At 36.6% G+C, this 21,508-nt stretch overlaps 1 protein-coding gene across 2 annotated transcripts; it reads left to right on the forward strand.

The window, feature by feature from the left end:
- The first annotated feature begins 983 nt into the window (after positions 1–983).
- On the forward strand, positions 984–20,942 carry LOC132114848 (uncharacterized). Of its 2 annotated transcripts, none has more exons than XM_059523206.1 (22): positions 984–1,506; positions 2,765–2,913; positions 3,008–3,103; positions 3,200–3,272; positions 5,280–5,371; positions 5,484–5,621; positions 5,712–5,839; positions 5,953–5,966; positions 6,172–6,271; positions 6,413–6,507; positions 6,621–6,721; positions 6,810–6,882; positions 7,130–7,201; positions 7,319–9,511; positions 11,732–12,515; positions 13,384–13,816; positions 14,945–18,589; positions 18,675–18,797; positions 18,934–19,087; positions 19,182–19,287; positions 19,430–19,611; positions 20,547–20,942. In XM_059523206.1, the coding sequence occupies exons 1-22, from the start codon at positions 1,467–1,469 to the stop codon at positions 20,642–20,644; spliced, it is 8,889 nt and encodes a 2,962-aa protein (XP_059379189.1). In that variant the 5' UTR covers positions 984–1,466; the 3' UTR covers positions 20,645–20,942. The 2 variants fall into 2 exon arrangements, with proteins under 2 accessions (XP_059379189.1, XP_059379190.1); XM_059523207.1 differs by having other exon boundaries at positions 984–1,497.
- The last annotated feature ends 566 nt before the right edge of the window (positions 20,943–21,508 follow it).

Raw genomic sequence — 21,508 nt, forward strand, 5'->3', positions numbered from 1 at the left:
ACTGGATGATACATGTGACACTGAAGGCTGGAGTAATGATGCTGAAAATTCAGCTTTGCATCAAAGGAATAAATTATTTTTTAAAAGTATATTCAAATAGAAAACTATTATTTTAAGTTGTAATAATATTTCACAATATTACAGTTTTTTCTGTATTTTTGATCAAATAAATGCAGGCTTGATGAGCAGAAGAAACTTCTTTCAAAAACATTAAAAATAGTAATGTTTCCAAAACTTTTTTGGTCTGTACTGTATGTATATATATATAAATGCATATAAATATCAGTGATCATTCTATATCTCTGAATAATATAAATCATTTTTAAATGCTTAATTTTATGATCAAATCTTTGTAGTTTTCATTGTGAGAACACATAATCCAGTGATTTAGAGATATACATATGAACGTCCCTCAAAAGTCTGTTGTATATTTGATAGTTACATTTGAACATGATTGTTTTAAAAAAAGATGTATGTAAAGTTGCTCCAGCATAGTAATATTTATTATTTACATGTTTTTTTTTTATATTCTGTATTGATATATCAAATTCTACTTTCAAATGATTCCCATTCAACATTTTAAACATGTATTGCTGTATTGTCTGCATTCATTTAAAATATTTTCCATATATTTTGGTTTTGCCGACCAGAGATTTACTGGCAAAGCAGAACAAAAACAGCTTTGTTTTGCTCTAATTCACTCAGTGAACATTTCGTCCAGAACTGAATGTTCTTTTAGGCGTTCTGGATTGTAGAAAACGGAATACAGCTCCACCTAGAGGCCGGAAGAGTAACTGAGGCATTTTCAGAGCAGCGATGGATATTTGTTAATTCAAGCTACTGGTGTCTACTCTTTATCGATGTATAACTATATACAACTTCCCTTTAAATAACTGAATCAACATTCAGAGATAAACCAGCGTATAATTTGCCTCGAAAGGCGTCGTTTCAATATGCCAGCCTGCGACTTCTAGCGACGACAAACGGAACTGCATGCTGGACGCAAGATGGACGCAAACTTCTAACTTTCTGTTTCTTTTTCGTTTCGCTTTTACTCGCGCGAGCTACTCTCTTCTAGGTAGCGCGGCGCGGCGTCTCTCGAGTAGACAGCACGCGCTGTCGAATGAATTCGAATCCCGGCCAGAATTCCCACTCCGTTCAGACCGAACTGCTGGCAGCCGTTCGTTTTCACAGCCCAACCTTTGCTGTCTTTATGTGGATTCGCTTCCTGGTTGCAACATACAGTCACATACAATTCAAGTCCTTCAAAACGCAGTTCAGCTTTAGAGACCAATCGTCAAGCATAATAATTGCCCTTACAGCTTTAAATAAACGTTTCATGACTATTTTACGGTAAAGGCGACATCTTCTAATTCTTTTAAGTGGAATGTTGTGAGCCGTCGACGATCAGAATTATCTAATATATCGAGTGCAAAGCGAAATCCTGGGATCTATGCCTCGTCTTCATGGAGAATGAGACTACTCGATCAACAGAAGGTGACTGGGGTTAGTGGACTCGATGACACGTTTAGCTTCTGTTTTCACTTCAGTAGCATTTGTATAATCCGTTTTGTTTTGAAATATCAGTGTGAATACATATATAAATTAAGAAATTAAATTCACAGTAGTTTTTGCTCTTTTTGTTTGTGTTGACAGCTAACGAAACTGGTTAATAAGGTTATGGGTATTTCAATAGAATCACACTATTGCAGCTTAGTGTCTTATTTTGGTTGAAAGAAGACCAGTTAAACACTTGAGTCAGCATGGGCCTGGTAAATCTCCACGTGATAGTCTTAACTTTCATCCAAGCATTTGTATTAATTTGAATAAGGGTTGATTACAGTGAGTCACGTTTATACTATTGTACAATGTCCTCTTTTGTAGCTACTTGGGTCCATCAGTGTTTTATATGAAGCTCTTTCCATCTTATATATTATGTATATAAATGTTTAGTTTTTAAGATTGAGTCACAATTTACAAATTGCAGTATCAATTTTATTATTTATTTATTTATTGTATTATATTATAAATTTGGTAACTTTTAGCTGGTCTAAGGTGATCATTAGCTGATTCTAGCTTGGTTGACAGATGTTTCAAAAACCAGCTTGACCACCTTAAACTGGTATGACCAGCTGCTAGCTGGCTTCTTGGTGGTCTAAGATGATCTACCCACTAGAACCAGCTAGAAACCAGCAACAAACTAGAAAAGTTGGAAGTTCGAACTCCACCATGTGCAGAAGACAATAGGCTGCATTTCATATTTCTGTGTAGATGGATGAGTTAATGATGATGATAAAGTTATTTTTTAATATTTGTATATACATTCTGGTTATATTATATCCTAAATTTGGAAGATTCGTATGGAAACCCTAACATGAGTGTTGCACAATAGTATATCACATAAAAAACTTTTTTTTTTTTTTAAGCATGAGAATTGTGCAATTTCACTTTTTTTTGTATTTCTTCAGAATTCTTTTTGCTTCTTTTTAAGGGGTGGTGTAGCCAGTTCACAAAAATGTTGGTTCTTTTACCAAATAAGATGTTTACAAAATGGCTCTCTACCAGAGAGGCAATAAGCTTTTACCGACCATTTATCTCAAAATGTCCTTGAGGTGACTTCTAAAACATGCTCTCTGGTAACATTTCCAGAGTGACAAAAAGTGACCTGGAAAACCATCCATTTTGTTTGTTATTGGAAAGAAGGAATGTTTTGGAAGATTGTGAAGCAGTTAGTATAACTCAAACATGTGTCCTGTCTTTCCAGGTCTTCTGGAGCTTGTCCATCCAGGCTCAGCGACCTTTAATGAGAGTATTCTAGCTCCACTTCGTAACAACTATTTGTATGAGGAATCAAAAGAATGTTTCACATATAGTGCTGCCCATTTCATCCACAATGGCGCTTTACAAAAACGGGTTCGTTTAATTTAAATGTTCTCCATACTGCACTAAATTTGGAGTGATTTAGTGAGATTTGTGTTATGTTAAAATAAATATCTTTTTCCAACAGTATGCTGCCTTTCGTTCTGAAAAACGGGGAAAAGGATATTCTGAACAGGAACTTGAAGAGTCATATGGCTTCCTGTTACTTGATGATGCAAACAGGGTACAGTAATACCTTGAGCTTACTGAATCAGCCTGATTTCTGAACTGTTCTTTCTGAAACTTCAAACCCATTACAGCATCATTTGTTTTCCAACAGGCAAGGAAAATAGGCGAAACAGGCTTGTTAGTTGGACAAACAAAATGCACTACTCTTGGAGACTCCATGAAAGGTAAAGAGAGCTATCCATTGAATTATTTGGTGATTATTTTAGTATAACAGCCGAATGTGTTAATATAAAAGATAATATTTCACATGTGACTGCAAGAAGATCAGCCAAGAGGAGGTTCTGAAGCCTTCATACTTGTTTGACAGGAGTTGTACAGTTTGTAAGTGCCGGTTACTGGGATGAATCCCAGCTTTGTTTCTTTTTATATATAGTGTAACAGAATTGCAACATAGTTGTACTGCAGCTAAATAAATCTACCTCAAACTATTGAAATAAATAGGCCTAGCATATACTAACAAAAATAGTATATAATGTAGTACTAAAACAATACCTGTTATAATAAGTGTTCACAGGGTTGATCAGGAGAACTGCATTTTCCATGTCCATCGTAGGTTCTCCTACTTATGAAAAGGAAAAGTGAAAGTATGCTATGTAAGAGATGCATTTAATCTATGGAAAGAGAAAGTGAAGGTCTTCCTTTACACTGGTGTTCTCAATAGTGTATGAGATCAAATAGCTTAGATACAGAAGTATTTACTGCAAAGTGTTCAATAGCGCTAGAGACTACAGGGCTATTTATAAACTTCTGGTGGAAGACTATTATATTGTGGAGAAATGCGACACATTGCAAGTAAAGGAATCTCATATCACTAGTCACATGGTGGGACCATCATGGCTTGATGATGAGCAGATAATTATGAAGTAGTTTGTAATGAATTTTGTAGTGTACAAATAGATTTAAAGAGGAACATCTGGGTGTTTGGTGGACAATAAAATCTGAATATGGGACATGCAGCACTACTACTACTACTAAACATCTCATAATCAAAAAATAAAAACAGGTTTGTGATAGGGCCATTTTTTTAACCATATGGTCAAATTCAGCGCAAATTCTTAGTCAAATAATTTCAGGCCTTCATATGATAATAGGTTTTCATATTTCATTTCATTACAGTTTTTAAGTATGATGTAACTGGTCAGTTATGCATAGTTTGTGTGGTTTAAACCACTTCTGTTTCCTGTGAGGGGAAATTCTTGATATACATGCACCTCCGTGAGTGTAAAACCACAAACTCTTATCTTTACAAAGGCTGCACAACCAGAGTAAACTTCATGTGATATTGACTGTAAGTTGCTATCATATTAGTGTTCTGTGAATCATCTGTAGGAGAATAAGATAAAGTTTGTATTTCAAAGTGTGAAATACTTTTTTATAATTTTTTTTAATAATTTTGTGAACTTCAGAAATGTAGGTGCGTTGTTAAGGTTTGTTTAGTCTTAAATCTAAATATCACCATACGTGGTAAACCAAAGTGTCAAGAACTGGGCGTAAGGGCACACACGTTTTTTTTTTCAGCATGGAAAAGATACTACAGTATTTGTTAAAGAAGTCTTCACTGGAATTGCTGTATTTTGGATGGGAAAGTACTAGTTTCTATTCTCTACGGGGTGTTTTTTTTTTTTTTAAATGGCTAGAGCCATTTAAGTAGCAAAGTTATCTAGCTAGTGTTTAGTAGAACTATATATTCTTAGTTTTATAAATTACAGTATATTACATTTTTCTCTTAAAAGCCTGGCTATGCAAGACTAGGACTTGTTGACTAAAGATTAAACTTGTTGGCTGCAGTTTTAACATGTCAGGGCAAACAGACTTTTCTGAGAACTCCTTGTGCACCTTTTTTCTCATTCACAACAATGTTGAATAACTAGTTTTTCTGGTTTTCTATGGTCCGTTAATCGCCTGTATTGGGTATGAAAAACATTTCTCAGCATTTTGGAGAGAACACCTTCCACTGAAGCACATATTGTTTGCTTATATACGTAACGTAAAGACTTCTTTGAGGGCAGTTTGTTTGCATCAAAGCTCTCTGGACCTCTCTTTTGGCTTGTGATTATCTGAAATGTGTGTTAAATACAGCTTTATGCAGCTTTCTGTTGTGTAGTTGTTTTCTGTTACTGGCTGAGGTGACTATTTTCACATTATATTTCTGATATGTGCCTTTATATTAGGTGTCTATATCTCAAAATACTCAGACTGTCTTGATCTGAAGCGCTGGTATGATGGCAAGACTGGCTACATAGTCCTTTTGAAGCTGTCCAAGGTATGCAAGTTGGTGGAAAATTGTAATTCTTCCACCCACTTTCTGTTAATTTATGCTGATTGTTCCTAATGCACCACATGCAAACATGTTTTCTTATGTATTTAAACATCAGGGGAGAGTGAAAGAGGTTACAGACAACTACACCAAGAATTTCACTCCTCCGACAGCTGGCTACGACTGCCACATATCAGATCAGCTTTGTGCTGTGTCTTCAACTACTAGTTCTTTCTTGGCCTATGAGCGAACACAGGTGATACAGCTCTCAAAATAAACAGTTCTCTTCCTTCCTTCCTTCCTTAGTTTCAAACTGTATATCTAACAAAGTTGGTTTGTCTTACAGTACTACATGTATGAACTCCGTGATGGAAGCAATGACATAGAAACATGTCCAAGACACGCTTGTCCATTTGCCATTGTGGCATTCTCATATGGAAAGATGAGCACCATGCCAGAGTTGGAGCAAAAAAGGTTTAGCAGTTTTTATATTCTTTCTATATTCTTAAGAGAAACATTAAGTTTTACATATGATAATGGTGATTTTTGACAACTAAAGATTTTTTTATTTACTGTTTCTTTTCAAGCCAAGACAAAACAGGTAAGAATTATAGATTATTTTGCATATTTTTTCCTGTTTTTGTGGTGAAATTGCAGATAGCGAAGATTCACAATCTTGTCTATTGTCTGTCATTTATTGTAAAGGGTTTTGAACTCATTTTGAATAATATTCAGTGTATTTTGAATGCTCCTTTGAGAGTATGTAATTACCAACCTGGTATTTTAAGCCAAATTTTGTGTCGTAGTGTTTCATTACCAACCGTGGATTGGCCAATTCAAGATTGAATCTGCTGTCTATGATGTTGGTCTTCTGTCTTCGAGCGGAGCCTGGTTTCCAGCAAAGCTGTAGGTTTTATTTAAAGACATGTTTCTTTTCAATACTATAAATCAGATTTACCAAAAAGCTGCCCAATAATCAAGGGTAGATTATTATACCCTATACTATATAGCTACAGTATTTGACTGAAATGCAAACTGTATTTTTAGTCCAAAGACGGTTCAAATTGATCGTGCAATTGGTGTGTCTGAACTGAAGAGGACTTTGCCACGTGAAATCTTTGAAACTTGCATTGTGGGTGAAGGTGTGTTTAACATTTTATTTTGGTAACTGACAGTATCACCCATACTGGTGCTAAAACTGTAAATGAGTGCTTGGGCGATGTCTTGTAATTTCTTTCCCTCTATCTCCACACAGTTTGCATAGATGGCAGATGTTTCAACTTGTATGACATTGTGTCCTCTAAGGCGAAAAATGACCTGGCTCAGATAGCCCAAGAGCTGAAGGAAAAAGACATGGTAAATGTAGAGAAGAGAGAAATATTTATAGTAATTGGACAAAACCCCTCTGAACAAATCTTGTCTTATGATCATTTCCATTCAACAGGCTCTTGTTATCCCACTGGAAGATTCTGGGTTCCTTGTACTGTTACACTCTTCACACCTCTTCTCTTATGAAGGTAAGATGTTGCCCAATAGACTCCAATCCCACTCATTTTCTTCATAGAGTAATTTATTTTTGACACCAATGTGTAAACCTTTAAAAAACTGACCTACCATGAGCACCAAGGTTGTTAATAAGTGATGTATGCTTTTGTTAATGTCGTCAGTGTGTGTCAATTCCTGGTGAAGAACTACAGTATATTATCAAAAATCCTAAATGTATATTTGTTATTATAATAGTAATACATTTATCATTTTTTCTAGATGCAAAGTCGGGTAAGGCAGCAGCACTTCAAGGCATGTTTATTTTTCCAGACTCAAGAACTGTGCCAAGAGGTAACGAGGAGAATAATTTGATGTATTATATTTTTTACGTCTGTGTACTTTATGCAGCTTTTATTTGCAAGTCTTTTGCATCTTATGAACATATGTTTTGTGTGGTTTTATGTTTAGATGCCAAGTCTGACCTGCAAAATTCTAAGGTATCAACAGAAATAATGCAAGTAATCCCAGCACTCAACTATGCAGAAGTGGAGATGGAAAAATGTTCTCCAAACCAGCAGGGGCACTCTCAGATGTCTTTAGAGAAGCATTTGCAAGACTATGGGACTCTTTTTCACCCAGGGCTATTGGACGTTCCCACCAGGGAAGCCAGTATGTTTCCAGATCAATATGATGTGCCTGGTGGTTTTACCCTAATATCGCCTAAATGGTCACTGGAGGCTGGTACTCAATTAAAATCCTATTTTGATGAGCCTTGTGGCTTTACGATTCCAGTAGGGAGGGCGTTAGAGTTACTCGCTGCCGGTAGACAACAGCGTGGTGATGATCACGATGATGATGTCTATTATTATATATCATCACCTGAGGATGTGCCACAGACTGAGGCTCCTATTGAAATGGAGGTGACAAAGCAATCTGAGGCCATTAGTGATGCCTCTGACAGGACAGCTAAAACAGTTGAGAAACAAAAATATGGGCTTGGAAAGCTGGGAACAGCTGTAGTTACAGTAGCTGACAGTGTGTTGGAATATCCAACTTCCACAGTGTCACCCAAATTGGGTGATGTCCCTTCAGAGAATTTTGTAAGTATTGAGAATCATGTTGGGAAAAAATCTCTAGGTAGTTCTAAAGGAGATGCTGATGGAGTCGGTGTAGATTTATCAAAAGAGACCATCCAAACTAGTAATACACCATTAATCAGATCAGCAGAAGAAGGTGCTACTGCTTTAAGTGGGGGGATGGAAGATAATACACATCCTGAGAAAGCAATGCCTGATCCTAATAAGAAAGTAAATCGGAGGTCCTTTTCGAGGCGTAGAGGTAGGAAGCGCAGAACTAATCAGAAAACCATGGAGATTAAGAAAGTTCAAAAACAGATTGCTTCATCCACTTCAAGTTTGCCTGTAGTTTTGCCAGCGAATTCTCCGGATGACCTTACGAAAGACCAGATTATGACTGAAACCGTGCATGCTGAGGACATCTATCAAAGAGCCCATCCAGCTCGTAGGGGCAAGGGATGCAGGAGAAATCTGACTGAAGACAGACAAGCACAAGACCCTTTATTAAGTGTGACAACTAAACCTATAGATGATCAAAGTATAAAAAATGAGACAAGTCATTCAAAAAAAAATTGGCGGTCTCTTCCAAGGCGTAAAAGATTGTGGAATACAGATGCCAATTTGAAACGGTCTTTGAGATCAGATGCTGTAAAGAACTATGAAGAAACTACAGTGAATGAACAGCACAATGAAACAAAACAAATGTTGTCTAGCTCACACAAGAGGAAGATGGAGGGATTTAATTTGAGGGAACGTTATGGTTTAAAGACCATAATCACAAACTGTGGTAGAGTCTTTGTTCCGCATGGTTCAGATGTTGACGTAGAGTCTGCAAAAAAGGAAAAAATGCATGTTGAAATGAGCACGGACACAAATGCAGAAATTATTTCTCCTATGGAGAAAGAAGTAGTGGAAAGTAAGGGAGAATCTCCCTCGATGGGTAAAGAAGAATTGCCCTCAAAAGATCCACTGGTCAATGACAATGAAGACTCGGACAGCCCTTCAGAAGACATGCCAAGTGCTCTCTTGTCGGCACTAAGGATATTGAGAAAACTTAACAAAACCAATCCATCAGAAAGTGACAAAAGTCAGGATTTATGTCCAGAAAAGTCCATGAATTCCACATCAGTCGTGGCTGTAGATGTCCAAAAAAATAACAAAGATCATCCTGTTGCTGTTCAAGCAGATGCAACACCCAGTATTCCCGGAGTTTCTGACCAGTCCACGCATTCGGACCAAAAAGTATCATCTCCTGACAAAACCAAAAAGAAAGCAAAACGTGATGTGTACAGTGCAATATCTATAAGCAAATTAAAGACCGTGCTCAGAAGGGGAAAGAGTATGAAATCTTCTTCCCCTGGTGACGGTGCAAAATCTGAACCAGATAACACAGAGCTAGAGTCAAAAAAAGTTAAGTTGGGTGCCATCTTTAATCTGAAGTGTGATACTGCCAAAAATGAGCTGAAAGGCGAAGGATTACAACCCATGAATGATGAGGCACAACATACCCCAACGAAAAGTGTGGAGTCAACACAGCAACCTGTGTCTTGGAGAGGTCTTATTCACAAAGCATCAAAAGAAAACGGTAAGAAAATTATTACTGGTAGTTTACACGTTCCATCATTAGGGGTGGGCGATATGAGTTAAAATTCATATCATGTTTTACACTGTCCAGGCGATATCAGTATTTTATTGTGATATATATAAAATAAAAATAATTACAGGCAAAATATTTTAACCTTACATAACTAGAAAAAGTGAGAGATTGGACATAGACATTTTTTTTTTTTACAGAGACTACCATTGTTTTTTTTTTTTTTTTTTTTTTTTTTTTTTGAAAAAAGTGCAAACGTGCAATATGAGGTAGGCCTGTATGAAATAAATTTAATGAAATATTGTATATTTGAGTTGGCCAGTGTTTCCAAAACTTGTTCTGCCAGGCCCCCCTTTTGTAGAGAAAAATTGATATATTTTTTATTTATTTTTTTTGAAAATCTCTTATGCTCACCAAGGCTACATTTATTTATAAAAAATAAATAAAATTGTAAAATTGTGAAATATTGTCAGTTTAAAGTATCTATTTGAATGTTTTTTACATATAGTCTTCAGTGTCACACGATCCTTCAGAAATCATTCTAATATGCTACTTTGCTGCTAAAGAAACATTTCTGATTATTATCAATCTTGGAAACAGTTGTGCTGCTTGATTTTTGAGCACATTATTTTTTCACTTCTCTTATGAATATTTTAAATGGTCCTTTGTGTCCCAAGTTATTTGCAATCTAACTCCGAGTCATAGGCTACGTTCACACTGCAGACTAAAACGACCCAATTCCGTTTTTTTGCCCCTATGCGACCTGTATCTGATCTTTTCATGACAGTCTGAACCACACAGAACCGATCTTTTCAAATGTGACCCAGGCCACTTGGGTATGTGGTCCTGAATCCGATACGTATCCGATCTTTTGAAATGCGACCTCCGTCTGAACGGCCCGGCCACATGTATCCGACCCGTACGTCATTGATACGCTACAAACGTCATACGTCTGCGTTGAAGTAGGCGGGAACGAGAAGATAAACTGATGAATTCTGTATTAGTGAAGCCACTCACATCAGTATCCCACCACTCCTGGCTGCGACTCCGCACCCACACGTTTCTCTGTACCGACGTTGCTAACACTGCTCCACAAAACGCCATGGCCAAAAACCTTGCTCTCCTCCTTCTTTTTAATTTTCTTCTTAAAACGAGAAGATTGTAATTGTGCTGGCTCCGTTGGGAAAATAACTTTAATATTGCAAAAAGAGCTCCGCTGTTGACTACACTGTTGTTGACATCCATGTTTAACGTTAGCTACTTCCGCAAACAACGAGTGACGTCGTTGAGTACTCTTCTGCGCATGCGGGTCACTTCTGGGTCATTTCACGTTCACACAGGAGATCACAAAAGGTCGCATTTAATTGGAAATGTGAACGGCCTTACAAAAAAAATCGAATTTTTTCAAAAAAATCGTAATTGAGCATTAAGCCTTGCAGTGTGAACGTAGCCATAAATTGCGCCATCTAGTGGTTTGTTGATACAACCACAGCTATTACAACTGATAACGGAGTGCTCAAGCGGGTACTGCGAGTCATGTTGAGGTAATTAAAATATGTCAGATTAATATTTTGCGTTCAATCACACGATCCCTCAGTTTGGGAACTACTTGAGTATGCGATTTGCGCTCTATTAGTTTGGTCTGTAACAATGCTCTATGTTTGTGTTTGATTAATGCCTTTGTAGTACGGCATTGCACACAGAGGATAAAAACGTGCTGCCTTGACTCTTTATTATCATTTGTGTTCAAATTTGCAAAGCATACAAAATTGAACAAAACTGTATAAATGCAAAATTTGAATTCATGAATATATAACAGTATCCACGGTACAGCAAAATCATACTGGTATAGCGCCAACTCCTATTCATCATTAGACAAATGTTCACATACCAAGAGCGGAAAAGTGTCCAGAAAGTGTTCTGTGTATATTTGCAACCAGTTTCAAACCTCAGTCCTTTGTGATTATGTTTCATTCTCTGTAGTAGGCACTAAATTCGACTGGCTTGATATTAAGGCATGATTATGCTGGTGTATTAAAATTGGCCCAACGTTTTCCCTCTCCATCTGGCTGTCTTTCGTGTGCATGTCCTTCTGCTTCTTAATGCCACTGTCATACTCTACTTCCTCTTATTCTTTTGTATGTCTGCACGATTATGCACTTTACTACTGCTATTTTATGCTTTGTCTTTGTTTTTGTCTATTTCTTACAGGGTCCCTTAATTTTGACACATCAGCACCTTTTGAAATAGCTAAGCACACTGACCAGCAAGTCATGTCTTCGCTTATTGGGGATAGGGTGGGAAGGAGAAGAATTAGCACTGATGGCAAAGCCAGTGCAGAGAGAATGAGCATGGGTGCATCTCTGCCCCCAGATGCTTTGAGTTTATTGGCTGACTTGGCCCTTGGTGCAAGTAATGATAAAATGTTAACAAACTTAGAATCCAAAGCAGGCCTGGAGGCCCTTGATGGAGTGAATGCTAGCAGCTCCCCTGAGTCAGTCCTTCATGCACTTCTTCGTTATCCATCCAACAGATGTAAATTACCCCCCCGGTCTCCTTTCCCAGAAGGTCTTTTAGTGACTGGGGAACTGATTTTGGAAATATCAAAAGAACATTCTTACTCACAGACCACCTCTCCGCTGTCTGGTTTGTTAGGTCCATCTCCCAATGTTTCTTTTCCATCTGGAAGTGTAGAATCACCTCTGTCATTGAAAACTGGGCTTCATCTGAACCTACCCAAAGACACCGTGGCCTCATGTCATCAAGAGGAAGTAGGCAAAGCAGAATGGAAGCATTTGATTTCTCCAAATAAGCCAATGTCGGAGATCCTAAAGACAAAACCCCGGAAACCCAGAATTTTACGCAACAGAAACATAATCGAACAGGAGGGAATGATTCAAGTGACGAGGACTTGGAAAGAGCCATATGATTTTAAATTTGACAGCAAGTTCACCAATGAAAGTAAAGACAAGACTGTCACACGAGCACTTCATGGGTAAGTAGTGCTCGTTGCTCCTAAATCATGATTAAGGTTTAAATATGATTATTGTAGTCAATATTTAATATAGTTCTTATGTTGAATTGTGGCCAACAAGCTATTCACACATGACAAATATCAAAACATTATGGCATTTAGTTACTTATTTTTCTGATGAGTGACAATATAGTGACAAAATAAAGGAATAGTTCACCCAAAATTAAAAACTCAAAACAAAAATTTTGTTTGCTGGTAGTCACACCATTTCCAATTTCTACTTGACTTTCCGATATTTTCATTCGCTCTACCAAAAAAAAATCATAATTTTAATTTGTTTTATTTTCCATAAATATTTATATAATTTTTTTATTAAATTTTGCATTGTCTTTTAATTTTGCCTTTGCATTAGCTAATTTCATTCTTCATTCTTAAAAAAATTAAAACATTGCAACAAATATTACAGTTATTATACAACACTATACATTTAATTTGCTGGAAAATGATGACATGATGCAAACAATTACTGATTGGTTTGTATATATTCTTACTGATTTTATCAAGAATATTACAAGTCTTTACAATTACAATTTCTCTCATTTAGCCAGATAAAATTTTTATCAAGGCGGTAACAAATCAGTGGAATTTGCAACACCAATGTAGAATTACAGAACAACAAATGTCTAGAGTTTGCTAGATACAAAAAAATGCTACATACTTAAAATATGCCAAAGATGTGATTTGCACCCCCGTAACAGTTTTTGTGGTAAGAATGTGTTTAACATCGTTTAACAGTTTTTGTGGTTATCTTTTGAGTTATCATATCCCATAAATAGACATTCCAAAAAGGCTCTGAATTTCTTTTATCTTTTTTTTTTAATGCTGACAGGAAATGGAACTTCAACATTGAAGATACGTATGAGGATGTCCATCTCATATTTCACATGTGGATTGGTCTTTTCTATAGTAAAACCTCTTCCAGGTTATTTCACCTTGAAAATAGTACCGCACTTTCAAAGGAGAAGGAGGCTGAAATTGTTCATTTGGACATAAATGCTATTCAGAATGCTGTGTCATTGCTCAGTGTAGATTTGACCGAGAAAGCAGACTCGGCTAAGCCTGTGCATGTTTCATCAGAGGTTTTGGATCTTTCTGTGAAAAATGAAGAGCCTGTGAATCTTCGTTCAGTGTCAAATCGGTGCAAAAGCATTGACACTGCATCACAACCTGGTGAAATGTCATCTCATAAGCATGAAATGGCACCAAGGCGTTCACCTTCTGGGACAGGTCTTTCTTCCAGTACGAAAGTTACAGCATTGATGGTAATAGATTATATCTTACACCATTAAAATTTTACAGAATTTAGGTGAAACAATGTATTTTAATTTTTTTCCCTTGATGAGATTGTATATTTTTATAGAATTAAAAAATGTTCTATGACAACAGAAATCAGTAATTTGTTAACTCTTTACTTTTTACTCTTTACTCATTACTTGGCTGATAATTCTAAAATGTGTAGTTTTTCTTTTTGTTATTATAAAAGAATTCTTATATTTTTAATAAAATACTTTTGTAATGGTTATAGGTATTTTTATAGAATCTTAGATTTTTCTGAGATAACGATTTGTTAGCTTTTAGTCTTTAGGTTCTTGTCATCTTTATACATAAAGAGCTGTGCTAAAGTTTTAGGCCATTAGTATTTTCACCCAAAAAAAAGTGGGGGATGGTTTTAATCCAGTTAATTCTATCTTTTGCTGTAGTGTATCAGTAGGAAATATGAGTTTATATTTCCAAACAATCCTTTTGCCATTAAATGTAATTGAGATGTTTGAATTAACACGGAGTCTGACAACAGCCAGTGCTCTACACAGATATCGGATCTCACTCACGTTGCGTTTTTGTCCTTGGTACACTAATACAGTTTTTCAGGTAGCTTTGTGAGGAGGTTTCTCAAAGTGTCTTGGAGACATTGCCACAGTTATTCTGGATTTAGTCTGTATCAGTTTCTTCATCTAATCCTAGATGAACTGGATAATGGTGAGATAATATCTTTGTGTGGAGCATACTGTCTGTTAATAGAAAAAGGAATGCTTGGAAGGAAGTGAAAACTGATATTTCCTACTTACAAGACAGAAATAATTGACTTAAAACAAAGATTATAGAATACCCAAGATATGCCACTCATTTAGTTTTGAATGGGGGGAAAATGCAATGCTCAATATGGTCGCTCTATCGAAAGAAGCCCTGCCTTCTGAGTAAAATAGCCAATCGAGAGCCATTTCAAAGATGGCCACTGAGTGAAATGACTTGCCATATAGGGACTTTGCTTAAAACCTTGAAAATACTAAAGACCTAAGACTTTTGCACAGAACTGTGTGTTTACATGTATATATTCTTGTACAGCAGATTTAATATTGATTTATATGCATATTTAAATTTTTCTGTTACAGAATTATAGATCTGCTGTGGATATACCAGTGGCAAGTTCAGTGCCTGACAGTGACAATGGCACTGATGATGAAAATGACATCACCACTGACTGCTCATATTCACAGCTCTTGGAAAAGAACAGTGCTTACAACTATTTGTGTGAGCAAGCATCAAATATGAGAATAGGTGTTCGGATACTTCAACCAAAGGTCAAAAATGTTGCAAATAATAAAGCATCCACCAGTGTGACCAGTTCTGGTCTCCCCAAAATTGGTGTTTTCCATCAAATACTTAGTCCCATAAAACCATCAGCATTCTCAAAACCAAACCGTCTGATTTTGGGTAGGAAAAGTGTGGATCTGGGTTTAAAGAATGAAACTGGGCATGTGCCGCATGTAATACTGCAAAAGGAGATTATGCCTGACAGTGCAGACAGTAAAGAGGTTTTTGAAGCAAAGAGAGAAAGAAAGAAAGATGGGTGCCCAGAAGCTGTAGTTGATGAAAATGTTGACAAGACTTTAGAACTTAAAACTGGAGCATCTGTTTTGTTGGAGGTAGAGAGTGTATCTGTAGCTGAAGAGAGTAAAGTTCTCTCAAAGGAAGATAGCCGGCATGGATGTCTGACGATTATGGAAGATGAAAATACTGAAGAAATCATAACTTACAAAATGCCTAGCCAAGATCATACTAGTATTGTAGAGCATAAAGAGACTGCTCATGCAAAGGAAAATCTGAAACCTTTACTAAATCTGAAAGATCACGCAAACATGGTTGATGAGCTGAGAGATGCTGCGCCACATGAGATGTCAAATGAGCATAATGAGATGTCAAATGCAATGGAAGAACCGAAACCTTTACTAGATGACACCAATCTATTTGACCATGCTGATGAGCTAAGTGATATTTCATCAGACGAGACTTCTAATGCAAATGAAGAATTCAAGCCTGTGCATGATCTGAAAGATCATGCAAATATGGCTGATGAGCTAAAAGATGATTTGTCAGAAGAGACTACCATTGAAGAGTGTAATGAGTTTTCTAATGCAAAAGATCAGTCAAATGTGGTTGATGCATCATCCCATGAGATTGAAGGTAATGACACTAATGAGCTGGTGGAAGAGAAAGAAGCTCCTACAGGTGAGGAAATGATGCAAGAAATTGAGATTAAGTCAAAGGAAGAGGCAAACCTGGATGGCAGTGATACTGAATTTGAGACATCCACAGCAACGGAGGCACATCTAGATGAGCTTGCTTTGGGTCTACGGGATGATCTAAACTGTGTTAATATGGAATTCAGTGATGAGGATTCTGAAACCAAGGTACCAATAGAAGTTTATGTTCAGAACAGCGCCACTGACAAATCATCTGCCTTTATTGATGATGACCATCACATGAAGATGCAAAAGAGTGAAAAACAACCTCAGACACCAGAGGAGGCAAATCTTGAAGATGATGCCCTTGAAGAATTTAGCAAAAATTCATCCCATGGAGATCAGCTCATGTCTGTTTTAGAGAAACACACCCCAGCTGCTAATAATGATACTTATGAAGTAGTGCATGATGAGAGTGAAACCAAGACCATTGAGCAGTGTATAGTGGTCCAACAAGAAGCTCTTGATATTTGTCAGGCTGTGTCAAAACCAACAAGTAATGCTGAACCCACCAAAATAGATATGAGTCATTCAGAAAATGGTGACGAAAGAGATTTAGGCCAACAAGATGCACCTGAAGTCACTGGTGAGGGTGACGCACTCGTTGACGAGAATGAAACACAAAGTCGAGGTTCTTGTAAAGACCAAATCATAGAAACATACGAAGAATGCCTGTCCCCCAAAATTTGTGCATCACCCCGCAATACCACAACTGACTTCATTCGTAATGAAGCAGTTGCTCGTCAAGCTTTGACAATCAACAAACCCTCAGAAGCGGAGGTAAACAGTATGTGCTCTACTCCCACTCAAGATGAAACTCCATGTTATCCAGAAATAAACAAAGGATTCAGGGAAGTGGATATGAATAGGGACCTTTACTATCCAGAAAACACTGATCACTCTGATATTTTGCCACCTAAAAGTCCTGTAAGCCCTCACCCCAATGTTTCTACCATAACACCATTATCTGACTTTCCAGGACATTATGAAGAAATCCACAGTGACAACCAAAGGTGGAAGAGAAGCAAATACCCTGGCACAATGGATTTTAAAGATAAATATGCATTAACTGCTGAGCATTCACCCAGTGAGGACCCTTTTGCGTTAAGGCACAAACTCTATCCCACAACTCAACAAAAAGATGATGAGACCCGTAACTTCATAGACGGTGTATCTCAAAATGATGAACGCTATTACAGAGACAATTTGCATGGATATTACCACAGATCTGATGAAGATATACCGTGGCAGGAATATCAAACAGAGGAATCCATTTATCACCAATCGTACCCATGTGAAAACGACTCTGGTGAAGACAATTTTCCACCAAGTTCTAAGTATATCACATATGAACGTGAGTATTCCTACAAGCACAAAAAGCGTGCAAAGAAAGAGACTGATGACTATTGTTGGGCGGAAGAGAATTATAAATCGGACCCTCTATCTTTCAAATGCCCAATAAAGGTTACTTGTACTGCAGACTATGAGATGGAAATAGACCGAAGTTCAAAGAAGAAGTCTAGAAAAAGCAAATTCCCAGGTGACTTCAATCAAAATGCTGAGTGGAATGACAAAGACTATTCCGACAGCATCCAAAAAATGTCATCCTTTCAAACGTATCAAACAAAGCCAGCTAGGGCGGTCACAGTTGGTTCCTTTCCACATGTTAAGCCAAGCAAGCAGCAATTTGACTGGCGCAGGTACTTCAGAAGGGAGGCGACTTGCAGTCAGCTATTAGATGCGAGTGAGAGAGATGACAAATTTGACATTCCACTCTCATCTATTGTCACCATTTTGGACAGGAAAGGAAACCGTGTTATACTCAGTAACTCTCCCACCATGAAACCATCTTTTGATGAAAGTAATTTAACTAAAGGACTTGAAGACTCTTTTAATGACTGGCAAGAACAACGAAGGAAGGCTAACGTGACCCGGTCTGCACTTGATCTCGAGTACCTCATCTTCTCTGAAAATATTGAACGGGTTCTCAAAGAAACTAAGAGCTCTGCCAGTACCACATCAAGCTGTAGGTCAAATCCTGACCCGGCTACATGTCCCATGACTGTTCAGTTTTCAAATCTCAGTGAAGTAGAGAATTCCGTTGAACTTTGTAAAGCACAGCAATCTCTTACAGATTTCAAGATTAAAGTGGACATGTCCGACAGGACAGAGACAAGGGAAATAGTGAGAATCCGTAAACCTCTCCAAAGACCTTTCTGTGAAAAAGGCAATGCCGTTAAGTTCTTGGAGATATCAGAAATAACAGAGCAATGCGCTTTTACATACAAGTCCATGATAAACGATGTCTGCAGCGGGAAGACTCTCCCTCGTCCTGCTGAGACAAGAAAGAGGAAGTTTGATCAAGAGAGTGTTAGCCATTGTCCTAGATTCTGTGGGCGTGTCAAGAAAGACGTTTTTGACAATCTGAAGTCTACTGTGAAGCAAGCATCTAAGATTGAGTACAGGTTCTATATCCTTGTCACATCAACAGATACATTCTTTGAAGAAACCAAGGTAAGAAAGATAATGCATTAGAAGAATCTTACTAAGTGGTCCAAAACATTGAAAATATTTTCATGTGAATTTCTATGATTCGTAGAACCTTTTGGAGATTGAGGGCCACATACCAGTTGAGCCAGATGAGTTTGACCTCAATGGTGATGATCAGTCCCCTCTGCTTATTATACTAAGGAATGAGGACATTGCCGAGCACATATGTAAGGTAAGTGAATGAGTAAAGCACAAAATTATTTTAAAGCACTAGTGTTAATTCCTCAGTAACAGATGTGTTAAGCTGAAAATGTGTGAACTACTTGTTTAATTGAGGTTGGCTTCTGAATGTTTTTCTATTTAACCAGGTACCTTATTTGCTGGAATTGAAGAAGTTGCCCAGCGTCCTGTTTGCTGGCATTGACCGACCAGATGACATGGTGAACCTCACTCACCAAGAGCTTTTTGCTAAGGGAGGCTTTATAGTATGTGATGAATTGGCTCTCGACACACTTACTCTAGGTACTGATCAAGTTGCTACACAAATTATGCATGTTGTTTTACTGCTACACTATGACATTTTCATTTAACCTTATTTTGTCAAATTTATATGAAGACGACATGAAAAAAGTTGTTGGGATCCTGGAGGAGTTAGACAAGCTAGGGAAATGGAAATGGTTTCTGCACTACAGAGACAGTCGCAGACTTCGGGAAAATGCAAGGTATCAAAAATCCCTTCCCACCGCTGGATGTGAGGGCCTTCAAGGACTGTCCCCTTTTGTGTTTATACAAAAGCTACAGTTAGTTAGTATTTGCTTACTTAGTTGTTGGCAGAGTCTCACTTTCCTCTAATCTCCCCAACAGGTCCAGTCTTGAGGGAAGTAGGAAGCAGCAGTTTATTGATTGCTGTCAGAAAGCTGGCATAGTCGAGGTCTTGCCCTATCATGACTGTGATGTCATGTCACGGGACCGACCCGACTACCTTTTCTGTTTGACTCGACTCCAGATCCAAAATGCCTCTGTTCGGTTTCCTGTGTTTATTACAGGTAAGAGTTTAGATTTTTGTGATAAGTCCACAGATGAAGTACTATGAATAACATTTAATAATTTAAAAATAAATTAGCATACTTTTATACAAAAAAAATCCTAGAAAATAGTGAAAATGTATTTGTTTTCAATCTGTTGACAGTATTTTCTGATTTATGGAGTGATAAAAAGAGATATTAGAGTCAAAGGGATTTTGAATAAATCAAGTCACTTTTATTTATACAGCGCTTTAAACAAAAAAAGATTGTGTCAAAGCAACTGAACAACATTCATTAGGAAAATAGTGTGTCAATAATGCAAAATAACAGTTAAAGGTAGTTCATCATTGAATTCAGTGATGTCATCATCTCAGTTCAGTTGTCAACAGAATGAAACAAGATTTTTGAACCTTGCTTCAATGTTCAGATTTTTGTTCTAGAAATGTTTATAATGTAGCACATATTTTATAAGATAAAGCCTCATTTGTATATTTAAACATAACATGTCAGAAAAATTGTAATATAAACAATGTTTGCAATTTCTAATAAATCAGCTGGGGAAGTCCCCTATTCACCTGGAGCATCTCGTCTGAATTCAGTCTGGTAATATTGAGAACATGGCAATATCGTATCACAAGTTTAATTTCCTATACATTATCAGTCACACTATATAAAATATAACAACTGGTTTATCGGATATCTGAGGTTATTTCACTCAACTTTCATTATTTATCTTGCGCTTACTAGTTGTATGAAAAATCTCACTGTTGTCAGCAGAATACATTTTTCCTTCTTTAAATTAAACTTTTTAAATAACTTTTAACAATTATTATTTATTTTATAAAATTATCAAAAGAAATAATATTTTTTGTGAACCATGCATAACATGACCAGATTTAGGGAATATGATAATATGTTGTGATTAATTGAAACTTGTTGTTTTTGTTGTGTTGCAGATACACCAACTGAATCTTTTGGAACAAATGGAATTTTAACAATGAACATTTACACATTCTCACGGATTCTTTCAAATGATACTTGTTCTGTCTCATAAATGTTTTTTTTTTTTTTATTATTATTATTATTATTCAAAATCCAATATCTTACCATTGGTAAGTAAAACTGTGTTCATAGAAATAATTTATTGTTTATCATAAATGTTAAAGCACATATGTTTGTTACTCATATGTAAGTGTTTACAATTTAAAAGTTTTCCGCTGAGAGCTTTACGGTTTATAATACAATGAAAATGTACAAATGTAGGTCATAAAAATGTTTTAGTATGTTTTAACCTGACATTGTTTTTTTATAGATGAAAATTGATTGAAACTCTAATAAATGAGCTGATTTAGTATGGTTGTCTTCATTTAGCTTCATCCATTTTAAAACGTGATGTATTATGATTTATATGTAGCTTTTTTTTTTTTATCTATTGTGGGTGTTAAGATTAAGCAATATCTATTTGTATAGTGTTTTTAACAATACATGCATTTATTTATATGGAACATTTAAAAACTTTTATTATAGTATGTTTAGCTACTAACATGCACCTATGACTTCTGTATGATCAGCCTACTAGACTTTTGTCTCTAAAAACTGAACAAACAGATGATAGCTCATCATTTGTTATAATTATAGGTTGCGATTACCCGTTTTGTGTTTATTTTTTGGTCTGGTAGTTCTCCTTTCTATGGGTTTAAATGTATTACAAACTTGTTTGATATATTCTGAGTTGATACGGTGGAGAAAAAACGGAATCACCTGAGGGGAAAAGGTCAAGGTAAGATTCCTTACAAATTCTGGTTTGTGTGTTTTTTTTTAAATGTATTTTTTACTACAATAAGACCTTTTTCCATACAATATATTTTCCCCCATATCTAATGCACTAACATTGCACACAAAAAGTTTATGATAAAAA

This window comes from Carassius carassius, chromosome 34 (assembly GCF_963082965.1).
Source record: "Carassius carassius chromosome 34, fCarCar2.1, whole genome shotgun sequence".
Taxonomy (NCBI): domain Eukaryota; kingdom Metazoa; phylum Chordata; class Actinopteri; order Cypriniformes; family Cyprinidae; genus Carassius; species Carassius carassius.